The 26,695-nt window shown below is 44.7% G+C and overlaps 1 protein-coding gene across 3 annotated transcripts in view; it reads right to left on the bottom strand.

Moving 5' to 3' along the window:
• Window positions 1–2,269: 2,269 nt before the first annotated feature.
• Window positions 2,270–26,695, bottom strand: part of DGCR2 (DiGeorge syndrome critical region gene 2) — a 102,997-nt gene continuing 78,571 nt past the window's right edge. For all 3 annotated transcript variants that reach the window (XM_030217445.1, XM_030217446.1, XM_030217447.1), the window contains 6 exons: window positions 24,162–24,238; window positions 23,567–23,743; window positions 21,727–21,930; window positions 11,818–11,970; window positions 10,025–10,258; window positions 2,270–7,195 (listed from right to left, as the gene is read on the bottom strand). In XM_030217445.1, the coding sequence (XP_030073305.1) occupies window positions 6,948–7,195; window positions 10,025–10,258; window positions 11,818–11,970; window positions 21,727–21,930; window positions 23,567–23,743; window positions 24,162–24,238 (1,093 nt within the window). In that variant the 3' untranslated portion in view covers window positions 2,270–6,947. The remainder of the gene's footprint in view (window positions 7,196–10,024; window positions 10,259–11,817; window positions 11,971–21,726; window positions 21,931–23,566; window positions 23,744–24,161; window positions 24,239–26,695) is intronic.

Here is a 26,695-nt window from a genome sequence, read left to right as displayed (position 1 = left end):
TTATCCTTGACAGAAAGAGCGATTTCTCTCACGCTCCTCCTCCTCCTCCTCCTCCTCCTCCCCCCCCCCCCCCCCCCCCCCCCCCCCCCCCCCCCACACACCTTACTTTGAAACTCGTCTCGCTCTGGAGTCAGCTAAAACCAGCCGTAGGGGACGAACCTCCTAGAAATGACAAGAGATACATGTTTGTGATAATAATGTTACTAGAGATGAGATATATGTTCCCATTTAACAAGCGTGCTCAGGGTTTTCCCCCCAAATTGTGCTTTTACCGTGCTCTTTGCTTGCATTTTTTATTTCATGAAAGCGAAACTGCAACTTTAAGAAAGGGTATAAATAAAGGGAGGCTACTGGATATGGTCAGGGCTGGTGCAAAGGTAGTGGGCGCCCTAGGCGAACCTTCAACCCTACGACCCCCCTCCTCTCAAACCCCTTTTGATAATTAAACTCAAGATTCATTATCTTCCCAACACCACCACTGCCAGAACAATCCAGTAAAAATGCATAATTGTGCAACATACTTTTAAATATTAAACTTTGCTTCGTATATATGTTCTTTGAATTACTTGGGCTTTTAGGTTTTGCCTTGACTGCCCTCAGAAGCTGCAGAATGTCTTTCCCCATAGTTGGACCAGCCTTCGGTACGGTTTTCGGTATCGTATGACCACCGGACGCTTATCTTCTGATAATGTGGCCCAGAAGTGTCAGGTTTCGTTTTGCCTTCTCCTGCCCTCTAGAGGTAGTTAGTGCAATTGCAGGAGCTATCCAAGGTGCTGAGGGGACTTTCGCCACTACACACACCGCTTTAGCTCTCTAGAAAACTTTCGATATTGCATGGAGTAGCTAAATCGTTCTCCCTTTCCTCCCTGGCATATTGATGAATTTCCATTGGTTACCTATTAAAACCCAACTTATTTTTAAACTTGTATGTTGGGAATATAAGATGTTCCATGATATACTCTCAGAATACTTGTTTTCTTTACTTTTCCATCATTTGTAAAAGTAAGATTTAAGACAACTCCATCATTTGATCATGCAGTTTCAATATGGTGGTGTTCACACACAGTTGATATTAAAAAGGTTAATTCTTTCCTACTGTTTCAAAAACACTTGAAAGCTTATCTATTTAAAAAAAAATTCTGCTCCAGTGATGACTTTTTTAAAAATCTGCTTCTTTTCATTATTAATTCTTGTGTTATCCTCTTTGAACATTTGACTGGCGTTGGCGGACTGCAAGCACTGTTAACATTACCCTTACTCATTTTTTTCCAGCATAAAAATAACATAGGCCCACACCAAATTAAAGCAAATACAAAATTACAAAGCCCAGTCACTTAAAAAATAAAATCTGCAAGCAGCCAGTGTAGACTATAGCAGCAAAATACAACAGAAGTTACTGATAGCCTGTTGCTTAAATTGGTTGGTCTATAAATTGGCACCGGACTGCTTTAGTTTTCGAAAACTAGATAAATGAAGTAGGATAAGTAAGGCTGAACCCCTTACTAGAACACACACACACACATTTCCTCCCATTCCAGCTATCCATAAACTGGTGATACTGGGATTTGCCCTCTGAGCAGAATTGTGCCTGGTAGCAGCCCAGGGACGTTACTTTCAGACATCACATTCACTTTCAGACATCACCTGCAGGGCCTTCCCAGTCTGCATCTGGGAAGGCCCTGCAGGTGAGCAGCTAGACAGGATCTGCATGGGCTGTTCAAACATACACACAGCACAAACCAGAGCTCTAACATTCACCTACAGTGGGAAGCTCAGTCTAACTAGAGTTCTGTCTCAATACTGTGTGCGCTCTAAGACAGGGGTAAGCAAGTGAACACTGGTGTACCCCAATCAGAGTAAGAAGAAGAGACAGGAAGAGGAGTCAACAGTTGCAAAAGAGTGACATCACACTTTCTCTGGTACCTCTTCTACAAAGCCCTCTACTGCCTATCCTTCTCAACCCTCTATCACACAATATTCCTGATGACCCCAAACCTCATTCCCGCTTTGGCCCACTGATCTCTTACAACCCCCACCTCAGCACTCCTCCTTCTCTGATCAAACCCAAGGTAAGTGATAACCATTTACTCCTCCATTGCGATACAACCTGGATTTGGGGTGTTTTGAAAGTGCAGGACAACCACCAATTCCACAATAAGAACCAGAATTTGAAGCCCTGGATACAGAATTGCAGGCAAGATAAACTCATGCCTGGCCACAGTGTGGGCAATATAGACAAACAAAAATAAATAAATAAGGAGCAGCGTTCTAAAATGAAATATCCTTTATTTCCTCTGTTTAACAAAGAATAAAATTTACTAAGGAACACATTTCAAGACAGCGTCATTAACACATTAGTGTAACACACTCAAACAGCATTTCACAGAACTTATTTTAATGGCATTTAGATGAAATGAGTCTCACAGCATCTTGAGTAAAGATGTGGTACTACCCACGCCAAAATTAAATGAATCAATGAAATAAAAACATAAAAAGGTCACAGGGACAGTATCAAATCTCATGTTTACATGGCATTTCAAAACTGTTTGCACACTATCAGGGAGCAAGTCACTCAAAGTCAGTGACACAGAAAGGACATGGATTGTGTGCAATCTACACAGGCCAGATAGCAGACTCCCTCTTTCAAGTACCATCTCCCAAACATGCAAGAGGAGAAAGCCCCAGCAAGACTGACCAGTTTCAATGCATGCCAAGGCTCACTGGTTTTGGGGAGGGGAGAACGAGGGGACCTGGTTGCCTACAAGTTTCCAACTGTTTCACTATAACACTAAATCCACATGGCCTGGGAAAGCCTCACCTTGTTATATCTGATACTAAGCAGGGTTAGGTCTGACTAGTACCTGGATGGGAGACTACTAGCAAGACCAGGTATGTGGACTGCACAAGGCAATAGCAAACCTTTATAGCAAAAAAAAGTTACAAGCATAATGCCAGTGCCCAGAAACAGGTAGACAAGGGTAGGCAACCTGCAGCCTGCCACTGAATTTTATGCAGCCATGGGAAGTATACACAGAAAATGTCAATCAGAACTTTGGTGACTTTAAATCCTGTATTTTGCAAAGATTTTCAGAAACGCCACTCTAGTAGTTTGTTTCCATCATTTTTAGATACAATTTTACTTATTCATCACAAGTGGTCTGTGGAGCTCTGTGCATCTCCGGTTTCCAATTTACTTATTCATCACAAGTGGTCTGTGGAGCTCTGTGCATCTCCGGTTTCAACATTACAACCTGTAGCCTGCCAGGGACAGGACTGACGTTCATATGGTCCCTGTGTATAATGGTTGCCTAACCCTGGAGCTAAACAGAAGATAGATCAGACCAAACGTTACTCTATTTGGGATTTGAAGGAATAAGAACAGATGCAGACACCTTAATATGTCTGGGGCTTTGATGGTGCAAAAACAAGGTTCCAAATTATTCTCTCTTCAGCTATATTTAAAAAGCCATTAAATGATTAATGGAATCTAACGCCATGAACTCATTAATAATCAAATTTTAATATAGCTAAAGAAAAATCATTTCCTTGTTTAAAATTAAGCCAACAGTAATTAGTTTTGACCTTCTGTTTGGTAGGAGTGGACTCTCACTTTGTGCCTTTCCAAGAAGGGATACGTGCTAGCTGAACAGTGTTCTGCAATCACCTCCTACTACAGAACTCATGGATCACTAGAGATATCACCTTTGGGAGGCACAACGAAGAAGGTGGTAAAAAGAGTGCACGATACAGACCCCCTAGCTAAAGAAAATCAAAGTCTCCCAAAGCAAGGCAAACAATTTATTTCTCCGCAGCAAAAAAAGCTGGTGTCACATGCTACAAAACAGCATGTAAGAGGAAGAGAGAACGGTGTCCTTGAAGTGTCAGGGTAAAATGTCAGAACCAATGTACAGGAAACGTTTCACTACAGCGACACACCACAAGTCCCCACTCCCTACAGTGAGTCCCCTCTGTAGCCTTTCACTGCTGGCTTCCACTCTGCATTTTCACCCTCCACCAGTGCTTCACTACTTCCTTCACACATGCAATCCCTCAGAAATTCAGTCCAGAGTGTGTATACTCAGTTATATAACCTATTTACATCACACTTCAGGATATAGAAAGAAGTGGCTGATTTAAATCCTCTCTGTCAACATTTGGACACAGAAGCCATTCCCCCTCACTCTACAACACTCCTGCAGCGGAGAATAGTTAGCAGATGCTTTCCTGTGTTGGAGAGCCATCTGTCTCTCACTTTGGAAAAGAATTAATCCACATTGTAGAGCCTTGATGCTGAGAACAACTTACCTCGCCTACATATTATCAAGGCTTAATCACTTTAAAAAATCAGGTTAGACAGGAAATGGGAGAAAAATTACAATGAACTGAGGAAAACCAGCTGTATATTTTTAAACAAGTCTCCAAAGGCCAAAGAGGCCAGAGGCTGACGCTGCACTCTACTGCTGAGCCACTAAGTGAGGAAGTGGCAGGCAAGACGTATGGTGGTAGAGAGGCTAGCTGGCTTGAGGCAGGTTGGAAAGAGAATTGATTGAAGTATAGGATGAAAAAAAAGCTTTTAAAAGTGAGCAACATGAGGGGAAAAAAAACAAAGCAGGAAAGAGAAAGAACAATGTACGGGAAAAAATTATCCTTGGCACCTAGAAAATTTTGGCTGGCTGGAGCAGCCCATGCACTTACACTCGAGCTTTCCAATTATTTTCCCCACCCCCGCTTCTCTGTACCTTTTGCACATGTCACTCGTTAGCACTGCTGTCATCACAGGCTCTGAATATCAGGAGAAGACAAAGATAAATATTCAAGTCTGTTAATTATGGTGAATGCCATACTGCAGAGCTCCAAGACCACCAAGAATTTGCAGGGATAAACAGACTTCTGTTAGAAAGCCATTAGACTAAGGGAGAGGCTGGGAGAGGCCATACACAAAATGTATGAATTTATACTCAGGGCTATGGTAAAATACTACTGTGCACTGCAGTACAGTGCAAGCATGCGTGATGCAGTCTGAGAAAGTAGCAGAGCCCTGGTGCAACATGCAAATGCCATTAATTTGGCACAGTTGGAGATGCAGATGGTACAGGTGCATGGTAAGGGAAAGAATTGCAAAGAGCAGGTGCAGACAAAGATCAAGTGGATCCATAGAGAGGGAGACCAGCTGCAGAAAGAAGGCAAAGGAAAACAAAAATGTGGGCCCTGAAGGAACACACAGAACAGGTGCACAAAATAAGTGAAAGAACAGGCATAACAACTTATTAATGAACTTACAATTTATGGCCCTGGATTACCAGGATGCCTCATTGCTTTTTGCTAATGTGTGATGGCACCAGGAAAGAAATTCTAAAAGACAGAACCTGGGAAAACCTCAAAAACCAAAAGAGAATGAGTGCTCGAAACTACAACTCCCAGAATGCAAAGGGGGTTTGAAAAGGAAAACTTCCAATAGCCTGCTAACTACAGGCCTGCAACTATGCAGAAGGGGGATACAGGACCTGAGGAACACATATGATTTCAGCAAAGATAAAAAAAAAAAAAAAAAAAGAGGGGGGAATGACTGCCAGTGGGTTGGGAAGGAGCCAGATTTCGGCATATTGGGAGCCAGAAACTGTACAAGGTAATTAATCCAAAATCATAAAAGAAAGCACTGGCAGAAAACCGCTTGAGCCAAGCCTGGAGATTTAAAAGATCAAACTTTATTTGCTGTTTGTGTCTGCCAGAACTGAAGAGCACAAATTGAGGACTGAATATTTACTGGGAAATAAATAAAAAAAAGTTGCTGTCTGAGCCTACTAGAGATTTAAAAAAAAAAAAAAAAAAAAAGAGAGAGTGCTCTAGAACTGAAGGTTTGTTGAGAGACTGCTGCCTGAACTTGTCTAGGAATACAATGCAGAAGTCAAAGGCCGCCTGGGTAAGAAGAGGGTGGAACTACCTGCAGAAACACAAGCACGGTTTTCCAGATTTTAAAGGTAAATCAGTAACATGTAAACATTCAATCTTTCTAAACCTCATACCAGCCCAAGGTGGCCTGGATTAAGTGAAGTGAGAGCAGGTGGTGATAAGAATACTCACAAAGAAATTGAAAGAGAATATTGTCTTGGTTTTAGACCTGAAGCATCTCTGTAACACCCTGGTGACTGAAGCTACATCTCCCTCCTCCCAGTTTTGTTTTATATACACAGTAGGGCCTCAGGGTCCTCTCCAAGCCACAGCACTTTCTTCTTTCATACTGTGCAGGGAGGACATATTTACTACTTCTTTCTGATCAGTCTCTTTCATGCCATCTCCACAGCTCTCCTGAATGAAGGAAAGTGTAGTGAAAATCTGTACTACATATTTTGTTCCACAGAAAATGGAAAAATGTCTTCACAATCTGTTATTTACATGACAAATTAATCAATCGGTGAACAGAAAACAGCAACACCTTCACCCCCACCCCTTCCCCAGGACCCCCCTAAAAAAAAATAATAAATCCACATAAAGGGAAGCCTTCCGCTTTGTACAGCTCGCTCCCCGCAGCGCGGCAGAACCCAAAAAGTGTTCCTTTGGGGGCAATGTCAGCAAATGGGTTTGTTCTGTGCTTGACACTAATGAACCTCCCTCCTCTGTACAGCTTCCCACGGACTGGCAGAACCCCGAGAAACATTCCTCTGTACAGCTCGCCACAGCAAATTCACATAAAACATTCATCTGGGGGCAAAGTCTCCAAATGGGTTTGTTTTGCGCATACCATGATGGTACAAAACCTCACTATCCTCTGTAGAGCTCACCACGGCCTGGCAAAAGCCCCATGAAGCGTTCCTCTCTGTACAGCTCACCTTGGCCCACCAGACCTCTGAGAACCACTCCTCTCTGAATAGAGATGTGCAAATATTTGCTCAAGTTAAATGTGACAGCAGTAAAACAGCTCCTGCTGAGATTACTGTTGCTATTGTTCTTTATACTGCAGTGTTCAAAAAACAGTTACTGGTGCTGTTGCCAATCAAGGTTTCTGCTGGCAGGCTGCCATCCCGGGAGATGGCAGGAGGTGATACAAGAAGGGTCGTGCAGCTATCAGTAGAGTCTTCCAAATCCTCCGAGGAAGGAACCACCACAGAGGGCACAATTCCAGTCTCGTCCGCTATCTGCGGGCATCTGCCACTGCCGCCTGTTGATGATCCACGAGTTCCTTCAGGGTCAATGCCATCTACACAAACAAGAGGAGAATAAGTGAGGAAACTTGTGAGCTAAAGTGTATCCTTCAACCTTGCATTAGAGAGGACAAGCAGTGCTTACCCCGAGTAAATCTAAGCAAAAAGACTGTAAAGCAGAGAAGGACATGTGGTGCAGAGGTTTCTCAATCAGTGCACACTGCTTATTTTCTTAAACCAAGTATCTCAGGGTTGAGGCCTACAGCCTTCTGGCTCTAGAGCAAGGGACTAGCAAAGAAACTGGCCACTCAGTTTCAGTAGAAACCAATTATGAACCTGCCCTCCCAACCTAAAAAGCCCCCCTTTCACGTCCACCCTCTGGCGGCAGCCCCCTCCTGGGTCTACCTCGTTATTGGTGGGTACTGGGCACAGGAGCATTCCCACTCACTCCTGCGCACAGTCGGTTACAGTAGAAATGGCTGCCGGGACCTCCCGCGTAGTCTTATGGACAGGAATGAGTGGGGTTTGATCCTGCCCCCAAAAGAAGCCACTAGACCACCAGGGCTCTTCAGGTAGGCCCGGGGAGGGTCTACGGGAGGTTGGGCAGGATGGGGGAGTTTTGGTTTCAGCCGAAAATGCACTGGCATTTTTAGCCAAACCCAATCTCGGTCCGGTTTCTGTGTCAAACTTGAAACCAAAATTTGGTCGGTCTCTACTCAAGTACTAAGCTAAGGACTAGCACCCCCAGAAATGTGCCCTAAAAACAATGATGCACAGCCTCCACCATCACCAAAATGTACAAAGCAGGATCCTCCCACCTGCTGCTGCACCAGTCATTGATTATCACCCAAGACTTTCACTCTGTAGCATAAGACCCCTAATTCTATAATCTCGCACATACAGGTTACAGAATACTACCAGTTTCACGTGTAACTTGTTCAATTAGGTGCTCACTGGCGTCATCAATAATTGGCTAATTTGCAGAACTGCAATTAACTGGAATTCTAGAATCCTAATGTGTAAATCCTTTAGCACACAACTGTTAGATTGGATATGGACGTGGGAAGGTCAGGGGCGGGGCAGGGGAATGCCCAGTCCTTACATGCTAAGGTCATAGAATATAGTCAGTTATGCAGCTGTCATCTAGCTCAATGGCTGGTGTGCGTAAGTGGACTTAGTAGTATTCGGTAATCATTTATTATTATTTTACAATACCGTAGCTTATTGCACTGCAAATCAGAACGTTTCACAAAAATTGTAATTTACAATAAAAACAATTACTAAAAACTCCATTTAAAATAGGAAAGAAAAACTAATATACCTTTCATACAAGAGAAGCATTAAACATCCTAACATAAATCAAACACACCAAGTCAGACAGATAATGCAACTGCAACTCCAGTAGCAGGTTTAGTGCCAAAAATTGAGTCATCATTACAGACCAAATGCTAATTGAAAAAAATTCTCATTGGAGAATTCGCATTTAGTGCTCACACTTTTGAGAATTACCCCCGATATGCATTAAAATCAGGAGGACTAGGGCAAGTCATTCCTCTGACGCTGGGTTGAAGTCCAAATAATGAAATCTGGTTCTTATGCATACAGAATGCAGCCGACTTCAGGGATCACCTGCTTAGCTGTAATCAGCTCCCCTTTCTGTTATTAGGCATGAAGTCTGGACTGAGATGGATAATTGGCTGGATGGTATAAGGTACTTATATATTCACAGCTGTGTGCAATAATTAGGAAATTAAAAATCCTACTGTATTAATTGCTATACAGGCAAGCACTGCCTCATTCATTATTGCACTCTTAGGCTTTGTCCCACAGAAAACCCATTAATTCAATTTTTGCTGGGACTGCAGTTTGACAACGTTGTTTTGGGAATTTATTACAACTATTTCTGACTAGCTGAGCAAAAAGGTACCAGAAGTGGGCTATGTGAATTATTTATACCACAAGTCAGAGGGATATCAACTGCATAATTTCAGCCTCAGGTATGGACTAATTGCATCTTTCAAAAAGGAGAAAGATTTACCAATAAAAAAGGAATTAATTCCAGAAATCACATACCCTACTTTAGGTACCTGCAGTTTTTAGGCTGTAGAACATGAAAAACAACAACGTTGTGGAAAAAAATTGCACAGTCCTATTCTACTGACTCTATAGTACACAAAACTTTCAAAAATCAGAGTTGCCCCTCCAAACTTTTATAGCTTTTCTCTCTTATTTGTAACACACTTTTGGTACCTTTTTGTTCAGCCGATCACATTTGTAATATAACAACCCAGTCAATGGGGTGGGAGTGGGGTAGGGTGGGGGGGGAATCCAGTGCCCTGCTTTAAAATTATACCAAGGATCCCCAAACCTAGCAAACCTTTTCACTGTCCTGAAAAATGACACCTGCAAGGTTAGACGAATGGGCTGAGAACCAGGAAATTTCACTTCTTCCACTGACACACCTTGTGATCTTGGGTAAGTCACTGTATATATCCCACTGCCTCAGGTGCCCACTGGATATGTGCAAGTTTTTTCATGTTTGGAACGTTTGGATACAAGACATTTAAAAGATACATAGAAATTCTTTTCAGATATGCTTGAACATTTGAGATTTTTGGAACACCTTGTATTCTGTATTTTCATGAATTATATTTTGTTTTGTGGTGTTTTATTGATATGTGTTGACTACACTAAGGCATCTCTCTCTCTACAGATGCTGGTGTTGTGAGAAAACCTGGTGAAAAAGTGTGTCCATAACATTACGAATGCATACATAAGCATAAAACAAGTAAGACTATTGGTTGTTTTCTTCCTCTATCAAAACAGCTGTCACATCTCTCAGTCAGGAGTAAATGAGCACTGGTTAAGAAAGAACTGCCACTTACCTGGAGCAGAGCACAGTATGTTCTGATTGAGGGATGCCTCATAAGGAGGTGGGGGATCACTGGGGTGCTGAATGTCTGGATACTTATATGCTGTATAAGGAGGTGGGGGCTCATGGAAGTGAAATGCCCCTCCCTCTCCATCATCAGAGAGATGGAGAGGAGTGAGACCAGTTCCAAACCCATGTGGACCATAATCAAATCCAGGCATCCTGCGGCCCAGATTAAAATGATGCACTGTTGACAAAGAGAGAGAGGGAGGAAAAAAAAAATCACTGGTTATATGTACGTGTGTCAGACAAAGCAGATTTTTTCCCAAACTGGTTCACTTAAAAAGCCTCTCACATCCGATTATGTGTACAGCAGCTATACACATACAGATTCAAATAACACTTCAGCCCTCCTCAGTGACGGGATGAACTGGGACATCTTACAGCTGCAGAATTAAGGAAGCTCCGATCAAATTCTGACACTCTCACTGTCTAAGGCAGCACCTCTCAGTCCTCTCCTGGAGGCACACCTAGCAAGCCAGGCTGGTAAGCTGTGCCTCGAGCAGAGGCTTAAGAAGCAGTGCTCTAAAAAGGTAGCCTTTTTTTTTGGTGGGGTGGGGAGGAGTTGTGCAACAGTTTTCTCCCACTGCTCTGGATTGCAGCTAAGTTGCAACCTGTTTCTATTGGAGATGTGGCACAATGAGCCTACTACTACTCATCATTTCTACAGCACTACTAGACATACGCAGTGCTGTACACATTATATGTAGGTACTTTTTCTGTCTCTAGAGGGATCACAATCTAAGTTTTTGTACCTGGGGCAATGGAGGATTAAGTGACTTGCCCAAGGTCACAAGGAGCTGCAGTGGGAATCGAACCCAGGTTGCCAGGATGAAAGCCCACTGCATTAATCATTAGGCTACTCCTCCACTCCTATTTACAATTACGCAGGAGTATCTTTCCTACATTTTTAGCACTTTATTCCCTGAATCACCCAACCACCACCATTTGTTCTCAACCAGAAGCCACAAACCAAAACTCCCTCCAGAATGCAGGAACTGTGCACCCTGAGCACTCAATGTCAATGTCATCTGTCAGATGGTTGGGCTTCCCTCCCTCCCAGAGGTTGTGAACACTACCTCTACAGCATATTGGAGCACCTGGTTTTAAATTAGGGGTTCCCAACCCAGTCCTTGGGACACACCAACCCAATCAGGTTTTCAAGATACCCCATAATGAATATGCACGAGATAGATTTGCATACAATGAAGGGAGTGATGTGAACTTTGCATGCATATTCATTGTGGATATCATGAAACCAGAATGGCTCGGTGTGCCCCAAGGACTGGGTTGAGAACCCCTGGTTTAAATGCAAACTTTAACCAGATACACTCCAGAGCCACTTCAAATACAGCCAAGCAGTCAACACAATCATTAACAGTGGATTTTAGTAATACTCTGAACCCAATTATAAATCTTCCACCCTTGTAGTTCTGCATAAACTCTCAACTCTGCAAGAGTTAGAACAAGATCCTACAACTTTAAAAAATTTCTGTTCCCAGCTCTTGGTTTATAGGACTTGCACCAGTGCCCACTTACTTTAGTTTCTCATATCCATCGTGCTCTTTGCAAGCTTAGAGCTAATAGGAATCGGCAAGACCAATTCTGTGAATACATAAGAAAAGACCTATCTACACTCTAAAAAGGCACAATGGACATGATGGTGCCAGGAATTGTTTCTGCCTTGTCTATGGTACACTAAGCATGAGACCTGCGGTTAGGTTTCAAAATCTGTATACTGCTTACAGTTGGCACCGATCAGAGATTCTATGCGCTCTCGGCGTCGCTGGCGCAGACGATGAACCATGAAGAGCAGCAGAGAAAGGATTAGGAAGGAAGAAATGCAGCTCACAATCAGACGCATCCCACTCGCCATTGAATCAAACAGGCTGCTACCATCTGCAAAGACAGGAAGAGGAAACATCAGTGGGATCATTGGCAGGAATGTTGTGAACTACCATAATCACCAATCAGCCTCCCGGGACATGGGAGGGTAATGGGGCCTGACATCTCCCGGCATGCAGCCAAACCCCTAGCATTTAGCTTATTTCCTTTTCTCTTCAACGGGGGGAATTAACATGGGCTATCGTTATTAGTAACTAGGTCTCACTGCATAAAATGGGCCCATGTTAAAATAGCATGAGCTACAGGCAAAACACCAAGTAGTCTATGTTGTTAACTATGCCCACAGTGTCCATCTCTACAGCCCTATCCTCCAAATCTCTCTCAGAAAAAGTAGAGAGAATACGGAAGAAGTGCACATAGATGAAGCACAAGGTAATAAAAGTTACGTGCCAATGGTGGCTATGAATCGAAACTCAGCTCTTCAGTGCTCTCACCACAGGTTACAATGGCCCAAGGTCCCCGACACTTCAGTTTTATCTTTTTCTCTGTTTTTAAGTAATTTACAACTCAAAAGAAAAACAGTAATAACGCTATTAACGAATGCAAGAAAACCAGAAGCACAAGAACAAGTAAATTTGTTTTTAGAACAAAACAAAGCCCTCTCCCCCCGCAGAATCCAACACAACATCTCCAGACCTGGTGGTTTCTTATCCAAGTCTAGTAAAACCCACCCAATCAACAAATGTGCAGATTAAACTACATAAACCATATCCTACTCTACTCCATCAATATAAGAAAAACAGGAAAAGGTTAAGTCTCACTCTAAAGAAATTTATCAAGCTGAATAGGATCAAAGAACATACACTGGTTTCCCTGAAAGTTAATACACTTACAGGGCAATCTCAGATAAGTATGGTCCTGATAAATAGCACTGATTCCTCTTCTGTAGGGACTTTTGTAAATTTGAAATCTGAATTTTTTGCTCAAAGAACAAAGATTTGTATCCTTAAAATAATATCCTCATGAGAAGTTTCAAGGAATCCAGTTAAATCAAAAGCCACCAGACCTGGGTCACCAAATTGACTACTAAGCATAGATCTAGAAAGGTAATAACATTTAGAAAATTCCCACTTTTTCTGAACCAGGTAGTGTGAGAATTTCTTTAACATATTTTCTAACCAAATGAATAATTGGAAAGTTCAAAAAACAAAAAGATTATTCCTTATGGGAAGCCTTTGCTTAATTTTCTTTCAGCGCTGTTCAGTAATGTTTCTGTTCCCTGTACAGAGGACAAATAATCCATTATTTTCATTCTCTCAGCAGGGTAGCTCAGAGAAAAGAACCAGGTGAAACTATTACGAATGAAATAACCAGAGACAAAGATGAACATCCACCTTCCTAAGAGGTAGATGCACTAAACGTTTTTCATCGTTAAATGAGCCCTCAGGGAAGAATTTCCTATCCTTTCCATGCACTTAAGCCTATTTTCCGACGACAGTAGCAGCTAACGAAAACGGAATGGAGATGAGCAATTAGTGTGAAAACCCCATTGAAACGACATGCACTAACCTTTTCCGATTGCCTTTACGCAGGAAAAAGGCAGGAAAACTAACGAGAGGTCTGGACCTCTCGTTAGGACAGCTCCGTGGCAGGAAAAAGTGTTAAGTGAAAAAATAAACAAACTTTGAGCCAATCCCAGCGCATTAGCAGAGCTAAAAGCGCTGTGATTGGTCCAAAGGACCTCAGAAAACACATAAAAAAATAAAAATAAAAAAAGGATCGGGAGGGGGCAAGGGCGCTCATCAGGAGCGTCCTGTACGGACGGCCTTGCCCCCCCCCCCACACTTTCCGCCGCTCCCCCCCACCCCGAAAAAGCAAACTTCTAGAAGCCCCTGCCCCCCTCCCTTCCTCACTACTCTGTCACCTCAGCTCCGCCTCCCGACATCCTCCGTCCGCGCCCCGCCCCCTTTGGGGTCGTCGCCGCCATTCCCCTCCTCCATCGGGCCCCCCTTCCTCTTACCGGGCCCGTGCAGCGCCTCTCTCCTCTGTCCGAAGGCGCTGCACGGGCAAGAAGAACGCTGAATCAGCTGATGCCTGCCTTCGCGATGGGCGTCTTTCTCCTCCTGGGCCCGCCCCTGTCTGACGTCAGTAACCTACGTAGGTTACTGACGTCAGACAGGGGCGGGCCCAGGAGGAGAAAGACGCTCTATCGAAGCTAGGCGAAGGCAGGCATCAGCTGATTCAGCGTTCTTCTTGCCCGTGCAGCGCCTTCGGACAGAGGAGAGAGGCGCTGCACGGGCCCGGTAAGAGGAAGGGGGGCCCGATGGAGGAGGGGAATGGCGGCGACGACCCCAAAAGGGGGCGGGGCGCGGACGGAGGATGTCGGGAGGCGGAGCTGAGGGGAGGGGGCAGGGGCTGCTAGAATTTTGCTTTTTCGGGGTGGGGGGAGCGGCGGAAAGTGGGGAGCAGCGGGGGGGGGCAAGGCCGTCTGTACAGGACGCTCCTGATGAGCGCCCTTGCCCCCTCCCGACCCTTTTTTTTTATTTTTGTTTTTATTTGGGAGCCATGTGCTTGCGATTTGACTGTGTTTTGACTGTTTGTGGCATGCGCAGAGCAGCTAACATAACGCTTGGCTGCTCTGCGCATGATTTGGGGGCCGATTAACGATGTGTATTGTGATTCTTTGATACATTGTACGTTTCACTACCGATCTCAGCATGTGTGACTTTTTTTTTTGGTGCATGTTTCGTTATTTTAAAATCGTTAGGGACTTTAACGATTTAGATTTTTTTACGTTTGGTTGCTGCATCTGCCTCTAAGTGTCCTTGAAATTTGTTGTGAAAAAGAGGTGCTACATAGATTGCAAATTGAGTGTCTGGGTGCATGCATGCCATCCTTATTCAAGCTGCTCGGAGAACACACTCCTCCTTCCTCTCATTACCATGAAGCAGATCTTAATCAGGCAGCAGCGGGTCAGTTCTGTTGCTTGGCATATCCTACAGGACAGCAAGCAGGGTCAACAAATTTCCCAGATTCTAAGCACAGTATATTTTCAAGAAATAAAACGCCAAGAAAATATTTGATTCATACTGCAGAAAATGGCTTACACATGAAAATAAGATTAATAATTCTATATGGCACCAATAAAGTACTTGTCAGTGCACCGAGGGGAAGCACAATATGCCAACATTACGGCAGAACGCTTAAAGGCCACACAAAACAATTGTTCAGTGCTTGCTCATTAAACAAAAACTGATAAAAGCTGTGTCCTCTGGGCCCTTCCCCATGCTTTTTAGGTATTCGTTTAGCTCACTCGCAGGAAAATTTACCTCCTCATCTACTACTACTATTACTACTACTATTTAGCATTTCTATAGCGCTACAAGGCACACGCAGCGCTGCACAAACATAGAAGAAAGACAGTCCCTGCTCAAAGAGCTTACAATCTAATAGACAAAAAATAAAGTAAGCAAATCAAATCAATTAATGTGAACAGGAAGGAAGAGAGGAGGGTAGGTGGAGGCGAGTGGTTACAAGTCAAAAGCAATGTTAAAGAGGTGGGCTTTCAGTCTAGATTTAATGGTGGCCAAGGATGGGGCAAGACGTAGGGGTTCAGGAAGTTTATTCCAGGCGTAGGGTGCAGCGAGACAGAAGGCGCGAAGTCTGGAGTTGGCAGTAGTGGAGAAGGGAACAGATAAGGATTTATCCATGGAGCGGAGTGCACGGGAAGGGGTGTAGGGAAGGACGAGTGTGGAGAGATACTGGGGAGCAGCAGAGTGAGTACATTTATAGGTTAGTAGAAGAAGTTTGAACAGGATGCGAAAACGGATAGGGAGCCAGTGAAGGGTCTTGAGGAGAGGGGTAGTATGAGTAAAGCGACCCTGGCGGAAGATGAGACGGGCAGCAGAGTTTTGAACCGACTGGAGAGGAGAGAGGTGACTAAGTGGGAGGCCAGCAAAAAGCAGATTGCAGTAGTCTAAACGAGAGGTGACAAGGGTGTGGATGAGAGTTTTGGTAGAGTGCTCGGAAAGAAAGGGGCGGATTTTACGGATGTTGTAAAGAAAGAAACAACAGGTCTTGGCAATCTGCTGGATATGAGCAGAGAAGGAGAGAGAAGAGTCAAAGATGACCCCAAGGTTTCGAGCTGAGGAGACAGGGAGAATGAGAGAGCCATCAACAGAAATAGAAAACGGGGGGAGCGGGGAGGTGGGTATTAAAGTTTTGCCTGGTGCAAAGAAAGCAAAAAAAAAAAAGTTGCCACCACCATATTACTGAGCTTCTAAAGAATCATTTATAGAGGGGGAAGAATAAAAAGGTCCCCTCCCTCTACCTCTCAAATGTTGTTTATGCTGGGTTACCAAATGTAGCTATGAAAAAAGTGCAGTCAATTCAAAACATAGCAGTCCGGTTGAGTCATGCCAAGAAATCAGATCATGTTACAACCCCTGTTTAAAGGTACCACTGGCTGCCTATAAAACAGAGTTACCTTTAACATACTTGTGCTCACCTTTAAAGCTCTTGAAATAGGTCTTTCAGATTACCCTGCTGTCCTTACAACTCCATATACACCATCCAGGGTCTTACACTCCATAAATGGATTACGGTTTCGTCCTGACCAAGCCAAAACAAGCACGGCTTGAGTCCTTTTTTGGCCATTGCTATTTGGAACAAGCTACCACTGTGTTGTATACGTAGCATCACCTTGCTAAAGGAATTTAAGATAAAGCCTAAATAAAAGCCTAGCTCTTTGGTCAGGCTTTTGAATGGGTACAGCCTCTCTCTCTATGGCACTGTATCCAAGATCCTTGTTACCTTGTTGTGACGGAACACTATCCTTTGATTTAAATGTATAGGTCACAATTGTCTCCCTCTGTGATATGTGTAAGCTCTGTCCTTTATACTATCGTAGTTCCTGTCTCTGGTTAATCCTTTTGGAAATGTGACACAGTCCAGCTCTGAGCATCAGTTCAGGCGGTACAGAAAGTAATAATAAACCGCAAATTAAGTAAATGTAAGCCACTCGAGAAACACTAAAGAATGGCAGAGTACCTCTTAGGGCACCACTGCCAAGCTTGCAGGACATTATCCAGTCCTATTACTAACGCCTCAAACAGGAATGAGTGGGTGTGGGGGAGAGGTAGACATGTTCCTTCATACAGATACTTGTTCCTGGTAAAAGATTCAGAACAAAGGCACATCCACATTTTTTAATGCTCACTGCACTGTGTACTAGAACTGCTGCTGACCTTAACAGTCCAGAAATAAAACAGACAAGACTCTAGAGCGGAGGTCCCCCAATTAAGGCCTAAGGGCAAAAATGTGGCCCTAGTGAAAGGTTTGTTTGGCACATGCACTCCCTCCTTCCTCTAGCTCTGTGATTCCAGCCAACAGACTGAGCAGCCCAGCTTCAATCTCAGTGGTTCTTCCTCTCTAGCCCTCCCTGCTGAGTTTTTGCCACTACTCAGGTCCCCCTCTTCTTTCCTCTGTCAAAAATGAACGAGATAAGTGTATGGGCCAGGAACAGTCACTGTTATACCTGCCAAAAGTGAATCCACCTTTCATTGCATCTCAGTCCCAACGTGCAACTCTCACAGGCTGAGTATGTCCGTTTGTCTCCCAGGTCCTGGGCTGCAGCACTGAAGCATGTGTGCAACGCGCGAGTGCTCCCTGCTCTCAGTGATGCAGTACTGAAAGTATAGCATTTAGCCACTCTCAGTTGGGGCTGCCATGCTACAACTACTGCCGGCCTGCCTCCATGGTGTCTGCCGCTTTGGGCCTTTCAACTGTACTGATCCCCTTAGCAGCCCCTGTGGCTCCTGGGCCCGTCAGGTCAGACTGCTTCAAAGGGGTTTTTTTGTTTTTGTTTTTTTTAATGGTTGTCTATTTTCTCCTAGAGGGCACTCAAGGAACCCCTCTTAGACATGGGGAGGACAGGAGGGACTCGGAGAACCAAGCTTACACCCTGGCAAATAGAAATAGCACCACAATTTTATGCAAGCCAGGCAGGGATAGCACAGTTTGCAAGTCTTATAGGTCCATACTATTGATCAATGTAGACCTAAAACGTTTAGCAAATAGGTTGCCTTCAGCGATATAACCTGATCAGGAAGGCAAACATTTGATATCATCAAACATATTCTCCACATTAACCGACAGTCCAACAGCATAAGCTTCCTGCTATTTTGGTAGTAGTGGATGCAGAGAAGACGCTTGACCGTGTGCATTGGTCCTTCATGTTTGCAGTCTTGAGGATGTTTGGAGTGGGAGAGGGCTTTTGTGCATGGTTCACCACCTTATATTACTAACCTCAGGGCTTGTATTAAGATTAACAGTGATTACACCTCTGGATTTGCTTTGGAGAGAGGTACCAGGCAGGGCTGCCCCCTCTCTCCATTGCTCTTTGCCTTAGTAATGGAGCCATTTGCTCAGTGGATCAGGGATGACTCCAATATTCAGGGAGTTCAGATAGCCCAGATATGCATAAAATCTCTTTATTTGAGGGTGACATGATCTTATCTTTGACTCAGTCCTGCGTCTCTGTTTCCACTCTTTAACAACAGATGAAAGTATATGGGAGAGTGTAGGGCTTTAAAGCGAATATAGTTAAGACTAAGGCTTTAAACATTTTGGTGGGTCCCTTGGAACTGGAGCAAGGTTAATTTTCCCATTAAACAGGTCTCTTCCCATCTTAAATACTTGGGCGTCAGGGTTACCCCTCCCCCCCCTAAAAGGTGGAAGACCTGTTTCATACTAATTATATGCCGCTCTTAAAACAGATACTGATAGATCTCAGAGATTGAACCAGGGGGCCTTAATCCTGGGTGGAAATAATGTCTATCTTGAAGATGAATATTCTACCTTAGCTTTTATATCTATTTCAGGCATTCCCATCCCCATCCTTTCAAGCTACTTGCTGCTTGGCAAAATTTGTTCTCTCAGTTTATCCGGAAAGCCCACAGGCCCAGAGTGCCATTGGGAGGGACTCACTGGGGGTCTTGGGCTTCTGTGTGGTTTACAGGGCATGTTTTAAAAATATGGAGGCTTGTGACCCATAGTGTGCTGGGAGACTCCTCTATCCTTGCTCCTGGGAGGGGATGTGCTACAGCCGGATGCGGGTCTGGCTTCTTAGGGTACTAGGGGGTTGTTTCTGCCTACACAGCTGTGTGCCAATAGCCATCTTAAATCCTCTGAATTATGGTGTACTGATTTTTCCTTGAGTAAAGCTGATTTTTATCTGTATTTGCATATCAGACATATCTTCAGTTCTGTGGTATTTCAAAAATTGCATTACAGCTAAAAGTTTCCAAGTTTATTAAGTACTAGTGGAACCCAGCCCGTTTCCTCAACAATGAAATGGGCCCTAGAAAGGCTCCCTTGTAAGCTATTTTTTGTCTCTCCCCTGCCCTTCCCTCCATGTCCAGCGATTCTTCCCTTCCCTCCCATCCCCTCCATGTCCAGCGATTCTCCTCTTCCCTGCCCTCCCATCTGTGTCCCGCGATTCTCGTCTCTTCTGTCCTCTCCTCCCATCCATGTCCATCAATTCTGCTCTGCCCTCGATGTGCCACGATTCTCTCTTCCTTTGTACCTCATCGTTTTCTGGCTGGCTTCCCTTCCATTGGTAACATTCTGACATCAGCTCGCTTCCAGCGTTCCCTTCCCTCTCACTGTTCCGCCCTCTGTCATTACGTTTTGACGCGAGGGCGGGGCAGCGAGGGAGAATGGAACGCTGGCTGACGTCATGAGATGTTACGAACCCAGGCAGCCATGGAACGTTGGAGGTGCAAATTATTATATAGGATTTGTTATCCCACACATTAAGTAGCAAATCTGAGTGGCTTACAATCCTAAAAGGAGAGAGAGAGAGGAAGAGGAATACTGAAATGGGAAAGACAGGGTAGAGAGAGAGAAAATGGAACTACAATAAATGACAGAGAAGATAAGGTAAAGGAGGTAAACGGGAAGGGCTAAAAAAAGCTCGTCTGAGCTGCCTGGCAAGCCCATGCCGACAGTAGTCTTAAATGTGGATAGAAGTTCTTCAAAAAGAAATGTTCTAGATCAGATTAAAATTTCTCTAGTTAAGATGGTAGAGCATTCCGTAGGATAGGACTGATAACTGAGAAAATAGCATGCCGAGTGGTATATGCAATTTGCCTGAAGAAGAGTACAGCTAGAAGGTACTGTTGAGATGAGAGGAGAGTACGCGATGGAGAATAAGGTGTCAGGAGACATGCCAAAGACAGTGGGAAGCCTGTACCCCTTATTCTGAAGGCCAAAAGCGGGATCTTATAGATGATTCAATGTGTGATTGGTATCCAGTGTACAGCTTTAAGAAAGGGGGTAACAGGATCGAATTTCAACTAGTGGCAGAGAGCCAGGAACTTCAATAGCATGCTTTTGGCTTCCTAACACTGAATCTTGGTACTCTGGTGGATAGTTTAGGTATATTTGGATAGCACATCTCATTCTGTCCAACATCCAAAACACATCTAGCCCAACAGTCATAATAATAAAGCTGAGGTGCTCTGGTTAACAAGGTAAATCCAAGAGCTATCCAATATCCTGAACTGCTAAGAAAGAAGGGTACAGAACAGATGCAACAGCTGCAGTGCTGTGCACATGAAGAAAAGCTGCTGCCGAGTAGTTCGATGTAAATACGCTGCCACCCTGTGGTGTGACCAAAGGGAAAAAAAAACTTTTACAGCAGGCTTATCCAACCTTTTTCTATTTGGGGACACATTTTATAGTTTGTAACATTCAGAGGGCCAAAACATGCACCATCATATTTTGCCACGTTTCGTCAAATAGTGGTAAAATACGTGCATTATCCTCTCCTCAGCCTTCACCCAGTATTGCTCTCATGTACCCCCCCCCCCCCCCCCCCCCCCCAGCCTTCACCTAGTCTCTCTCGCTCTCTCTCATGTACCCCTTACCCCAGTCTTCATCCAGTCTTTTTCCCCTCACTTGGTTTCGGTTGCAGAAGATACAGTGGGATTTCTCTTCCTCAATGTCACACGGCTCTCTGTAAGTTTGAGCCACACTGTTATAGAAGTTTCGGTTGGTCTCACGAGACTTGAAACCATGAGACCAATCTGGAGGTCCAGCACTGCAAGGCTCAAGCTTACAGAGAGCTGAGTTGTGGTGGGGAAGCAGGAATCCTGTTGTAAGAATCACAAGAATGCCAAGCTTCCAGGACCACAAAAGGCACTTGGTGGGCCGGATTCTGACTCGCAGGCTGGACAAGCCTGCTTTACTGCCTTGAGTCATCAGAGGTTTCAAAGTTTCCACCAGAGAAACAAAATGAAAAAACTATCAGAAACTTAGAGCTCGTTCTCAGACGTCAAGGTTTATTTCTGGATGTTGTGCACACAGAAAACCTGCAAAGTGGAACTGTGATTCCTAGTGAACGATGCTCTTCACAAAAGTTTGTACCACCAGTAAGAATGGAGAAGGCCCGCTTTGGTGTGTCATAGGTCCTAACTATCTTAGGAAAGAAGTTTTTCATTCACATTTGAAGGTATTCAGCATACTTCTAATGTGCTGAGTGAGCTAGAAAAGATGAATCTAAAAACGGATTTCTTAAAAACCAGTTGGAAGATGAGTACTACTCACACCCTCAGTGACAAAGCACTCAACAGCACATGACTAAGAATATTGTGAGGGTTAGCTAGGCCTGTTACCTGCATTAACCCCCATGCAAAGTAAGCCCAGACTAAAGCATTTATACATCCTACTTGGGTGGAACATGGCACCTAGATCTGTTTTGCACTGCAATAAGCTGAAGGAGCAGCAACACAATGGATCTGCTCTTACCTTGATCTAAGCAAGTAAACTTGCAGCATTCTTTGGGGTCCTTCTGATACTGCTGACAGCCCTGTGGCCGCTTGCATAGAGCTGCCAAACACATCTCTGGCTCGCCGTTGTGACAGGTGCAGCTTAGGCAGGGGTCATTCCCCTTAGGTGTGAAGTAGTAGCCTTCATCCACAATGTTGTCTTTGATGTCAACACATGTCTGACCTGGAAGGAAAAACAGATTCCTGAACACCCTGCACTTAAAGCCCAACCTGTGTTGTACCTCTTACAGAATAAGCAGCTGGACACCTGAATGCAATGGTATATTCACAAACTGTAGGCAGCAAACATTTTACACATTTTTTTTTCTGTTTTTGAACTTTTGTTTTTTCTTTTAGAGCCTTATTTCAAGCTTCTTTCAGTTTGCTACAGTGTGTGTCCTGAGTCCATGTGTGTCTATTCCCATCAATCATCCCTCTTCCCTCCAGCTTTTGTAAGAGAAGAGCCCAGGCTGCTCCATCCAATCCATCTGCAGTGGCTGCTCCTGGGCCCCTCTACAATGGCAGCTACTTCAACATGTTAAAAAGCATTTCTCTATCACTTCTTTTTCAGTAGCCAGACAGCTCTTCTGAGCAGGTTTATGATAGAGGTGCTTCCTATCCCAGACCTCTGCAGGTGCCTGCCCCTCAAGATTAACATCTTCACCCGATTGGGTAAAGCACAGGAAAACAAAATGAATATTGCTACTAACCAGGTATCTAGAAACTCTGCCCAGCTCCACCCCCAGGACAGCCCTGGCACTACATGGGTAGAACAGAGGCGGTAAGGAAGGATTTTCAGCGGCATTATTCAGATATTGCTGCTGAAATCCAGACATGACTCCGATAAACAGCAACAACTTATTTAGGTAGGAGCCACTCTTACTTGGATAAATGCCGTGAGTATCAAGCCTAAAATAGTGTTCCTGAGAGTATGAAGGTCAAGAAAAAGTTTTAACAAAGATCAGACAGTCCTCCTATAAAAATCCAAAGCAGCAACCGTGGATATGGGAGTCACTACCAAAGCAGTAAATATGAGACATTCCCTGCAGCAACACCACATCCTTTCCTAATATTTCCAGAAACATCTGTCACTGCCTGAACCAACTTAGTAGAAGAGATAAGCTCTAGACTGGTTCTATTTTTACCATCATTATGTTGCTACATTAATGGGACTGAAAAAACACCACTCAGATACAGAGTTAGAAGGAAGGAAGGGGCTGACCTGGTGACCTATCGGTAGTACTGTCCACTGCCCCATTTACTTATATAAACCAGTTATACTCCCTCCATACCCTGGAGGCATAAAACAGTTTACAATTAAAACAAACATTTAAGATCATGTTCCATCTCATTAAAACATCTTCAGCTTCCCGAGATAGTGAGAAATCATGGTGGGCCAGTTCATGGTGCAGGAGCCCAGGTTCATGGCCCCAGGCCAGGTCCAGGATGGCAATGATCAGTGTAAGAATGGTGCAAGAGAGGAGATACAGAACGTGGGAAAAGTTTCTGACTAGTTGTGAATGAAGTACCCTGGTGCCAGATCCCAGCCCAGGCTCCTACCGAGAAAAAGTACAAAGGAAACAGAGAGAAAAGGACAGGTTAAAATAAAATGAAGGTGACATTTAGTAGGCAATCTGCTTTAGAGTTTTAGGTAGGAAAGCAGGGGGAGGGGGAATGGACCTGCCCAAGGCAAAGATCAGCAATAAATTGGGTAACAGCGTGTTCATGGATTATGAGAACCGACACAGGATTCATCTTATTCACTACTGACATCCAGTATCAGAATGACACTGATAGAAATAACAAAGGGCACAACTTACTTCTTTTGCAGAGGAATGCAGATTTCTCATAGCAGTTCTCTGCATACCAGCTGTGGAAGCCATGGTATCGGAGAGTGGGGAAGTGAAAACACTGAAGCTGAGCACAGAGAACATTCTCATTTTCTGACATAGCTGTGCCAAAGATGGGTACCGGGGGCAGGAACACCTCAGAGGAGCCTTGAACAAAATGTGAAAAGCCAGGTAAATGCAATGTGAGGGGAGTAGGTGAGGGGTAACACCTTGGCATGCATCTCTTGCAATATTACCTCTCACCCTTCAACGATGGGGGGTCTCCTGGCTAAATTTAAGTTTCCAGTCAAAGGGTAGTTTTATTAGCAAAAATAATAAATGTAGGACACAATAGAGAAAAAAGGGCACCCTACTGCAATAAGTATCCATTACTGATACAAGGGGATGATAGAGCATTGTTCAATGTTTGCAGGATTTATTTACAAAAGAGGAAACCAGTAGTGGCTCTATGTTCTGTGACCGAAAACCACAGAGTTATGAACGGATCAAAATGTAATAATTAAGGTCTTGTATTCAGTTTACACCCTGTAATAATGCATACATACAGATAAGTAGGTTGAACTACCTCTGTAAGCCACCTCCCAGTGTCCTTGTATAGAGTGGTTCCTGCCCGTGATGACAAACTGATAACCAACCCAGAACCTGGAGGTGAGAAAAAAACAGTACGATGTCAACCTTTCACCAGCTTCATTCTATTCAATTGCCAAGTATATGTCCAGAACAAAAGTGAAAGGCTTTCTATCCTAAGTTTACCTTGCCTTTTCTACAGGACAGCTCATCAATGATGAGTAGACTAAACTAAAATCATGATAATTGTGAAATCTAGCGATTACATGGAGGTAATGAATCCTGAGGCACAGTTTCTGGAAGGAAATTAAACGTTTCACTGCAAATTTAAGATGTCCCAGATATTAGCAATTACCTATACCCTTCCCTCACTGCTGCTGATGGAAAATAATCAGGGCCCCAATTAGCACTGCCCCTGTTCAGTGGTGGAGTTCAGCTACATCTCTGTAACTTTCCAGTACATCTTCTAGATCCAGAACAGAAGGGTCAACAGAGATAAAAAAAAAACCAGGCGACTGCAAAGGAAGGCTTATGACACTATACACCCATTTTATCTCCCGCTGCTTACCTGTGGCTATACCTCTTATGATAAAGCGAATGCTACATACCTGTAGAAGGTATTCTCCGAGGACAGCAGGCTGATTGTTCTCACTGATGGGTGACGTCCACGGCAGCCCCTCCAATCGGAAACTTCACTAGCAAAGTCCGTGCGTACCCTCGCGCGCCCGTCGCGCATACATCGCGCATAGCGCTGGCCGTCTTCCCGCCCGAAACCGCTCGAGCCGCCATCCAGTATGTAGCAAGACATACACTTCAAGGGGAAGACACAACTCCAAAGGGGAGGCGAGGCGGTTTTGTGATAACAATCAGCCTGCTGTCCTCGGAGAATACCTTCTACAGGTATGTAGCATTCGCTTTCTCCGAGGACAGCAGCTGCTTGTTCTCACTGAGGTGTATCCCTACCCCCAGGCTCACTCAAAACAACAACATTGGTCAATTGGGGCCTCGCAACGGCGAGGACATAACTGAGATTGACCTAAAAATTTACCACTAACTGAGAGTGTATCCTGGAACAGAACAAACAGGGCCCTCGGGGGGGGGAGTTGATCCTAAAGCCCAAACAGGTTCTGAAGAACTGACTGCCCGAACCGACTGTCACGTCGGGTATCCTGCTGCAGGCAGTAATGAGATGTGAATGTGTGGACAGATGACCACGTCGCAGCTTTGCAAATTTCCTCCATGTTGGCTGACTTCAAGTGGGCCACCGACGCTGCCATGGCTCTGACACTATGAGCCGTGACATGACCCTCAAGAGTCAGCCCAGCCTGGGCGTAAGTGAAGGAAATGCAATCTGCTAGCCAATTGGATATGGTGCGTTTCCCTACAGCCACTCCCCTCTTGTTGGGATCAAAAGAAACAACAATTGGGCGGACTGTCTGTGGGGCTGTGTCCGCTCCAGATAGAAGGCCAATGCTCTCTTGCAGTCCAATGTGTGCAGCTGACGTTCAGCAGGGCAGGAATGAGGACGGGGAAAGAATGTTGGCAAGACAATTGACTGGTTCAGATGGAACTCCGACACAACCTTTGGCAGAAACTTAGGGTGAGTGCGGAGGACTACTCTGTTGTGATGAAATTTGGTGTAAGGGGCCTGGGCTACCAGGGCCTGAAGCTCACTTACTCTACGAGCCGAGGTAACTGCCACCAAGAAAATGACCTTCCAGGTCAAGTACTTCGGATGGCAGGAATTCAGTGGCTCGAAAGGAGGTTTCATCAGCTGGGTGAGAACGACATTGAGATCCCATGACACTGTAGGAGGCTTGACAGGGGGCTTGACAAAAGCAAACCTCTCATGAAGCGAACAACTAAAGGCTGTCCTGAGATCGGCTTTACCTTCCACTTGTAATGGTATGCACTGATTGCACTAAGGTGAACCCTTACGGAGTTGGTCTTCAGACCAGACTCAGACAAGTGGGAGAAGGTATTCAAGCAGGGTCTGTGTAGGACAAGAGCGAGGATCTAGGGCCTTGCTGTCACACCAGACGGCAAACCTCCTCCAATGAAAGAAGTAACTTCTCTTAGTGGAGTCTTTCCTGGAAGCAAGCAAGATGCGGGAGACACCCTCTGGCAGACCCAAAGAGGCAAAGTCTACGCCCTCAACATCCAGGCCGTGAGAGCCAGGGACATGGAGGTTGGGATGCAGAAGAGCCCTTCGTCCTGCGTGATGAGGCGGAAAACACTCCAATCTCCACGGTTCTTCGGAGGATAACTCCAGAAGAAGAGGGAACCAGATCTGACGCGGCCAAAAGGGGAGCAATCAGAATCATGGTGCCTCGGTCTTGCTTGGAGTTTCAACAAAGTCTTCCCCACCAGAGGAATGGGAGGATAAGCATACAGCAGACCTTCCCCCCAATCCAGGAGGAAGGCATCCGACGCCAGTCTGCCGTGGGCCTGAAGCCTGGAACAGAACTGAGGGACCTTGTGGTTCACTTGAGATGCGAAGAGATCCACCAGGGGGGTGCCCCACGCCTGGAA

Source organism: Microcaecilia unicolor, chromosome 11 (assembly GCF_901765095.1).
Source record: "Microcaecilia unicolor chromosome 11, aMicUni1.1, whole genome shotgun sequence".
Taxonomy (NCBI): Eukaryota; Metazoa; Chordata; class Amphibia; order Gymnophiona; family Siphonopidae; genus Microcaecilia; species Microcaecilia unicolor.
Note: the sequence above shows the minus strand (reverse complement) of the source record. Positions and strands in the feature narration are given on the sequence as shown.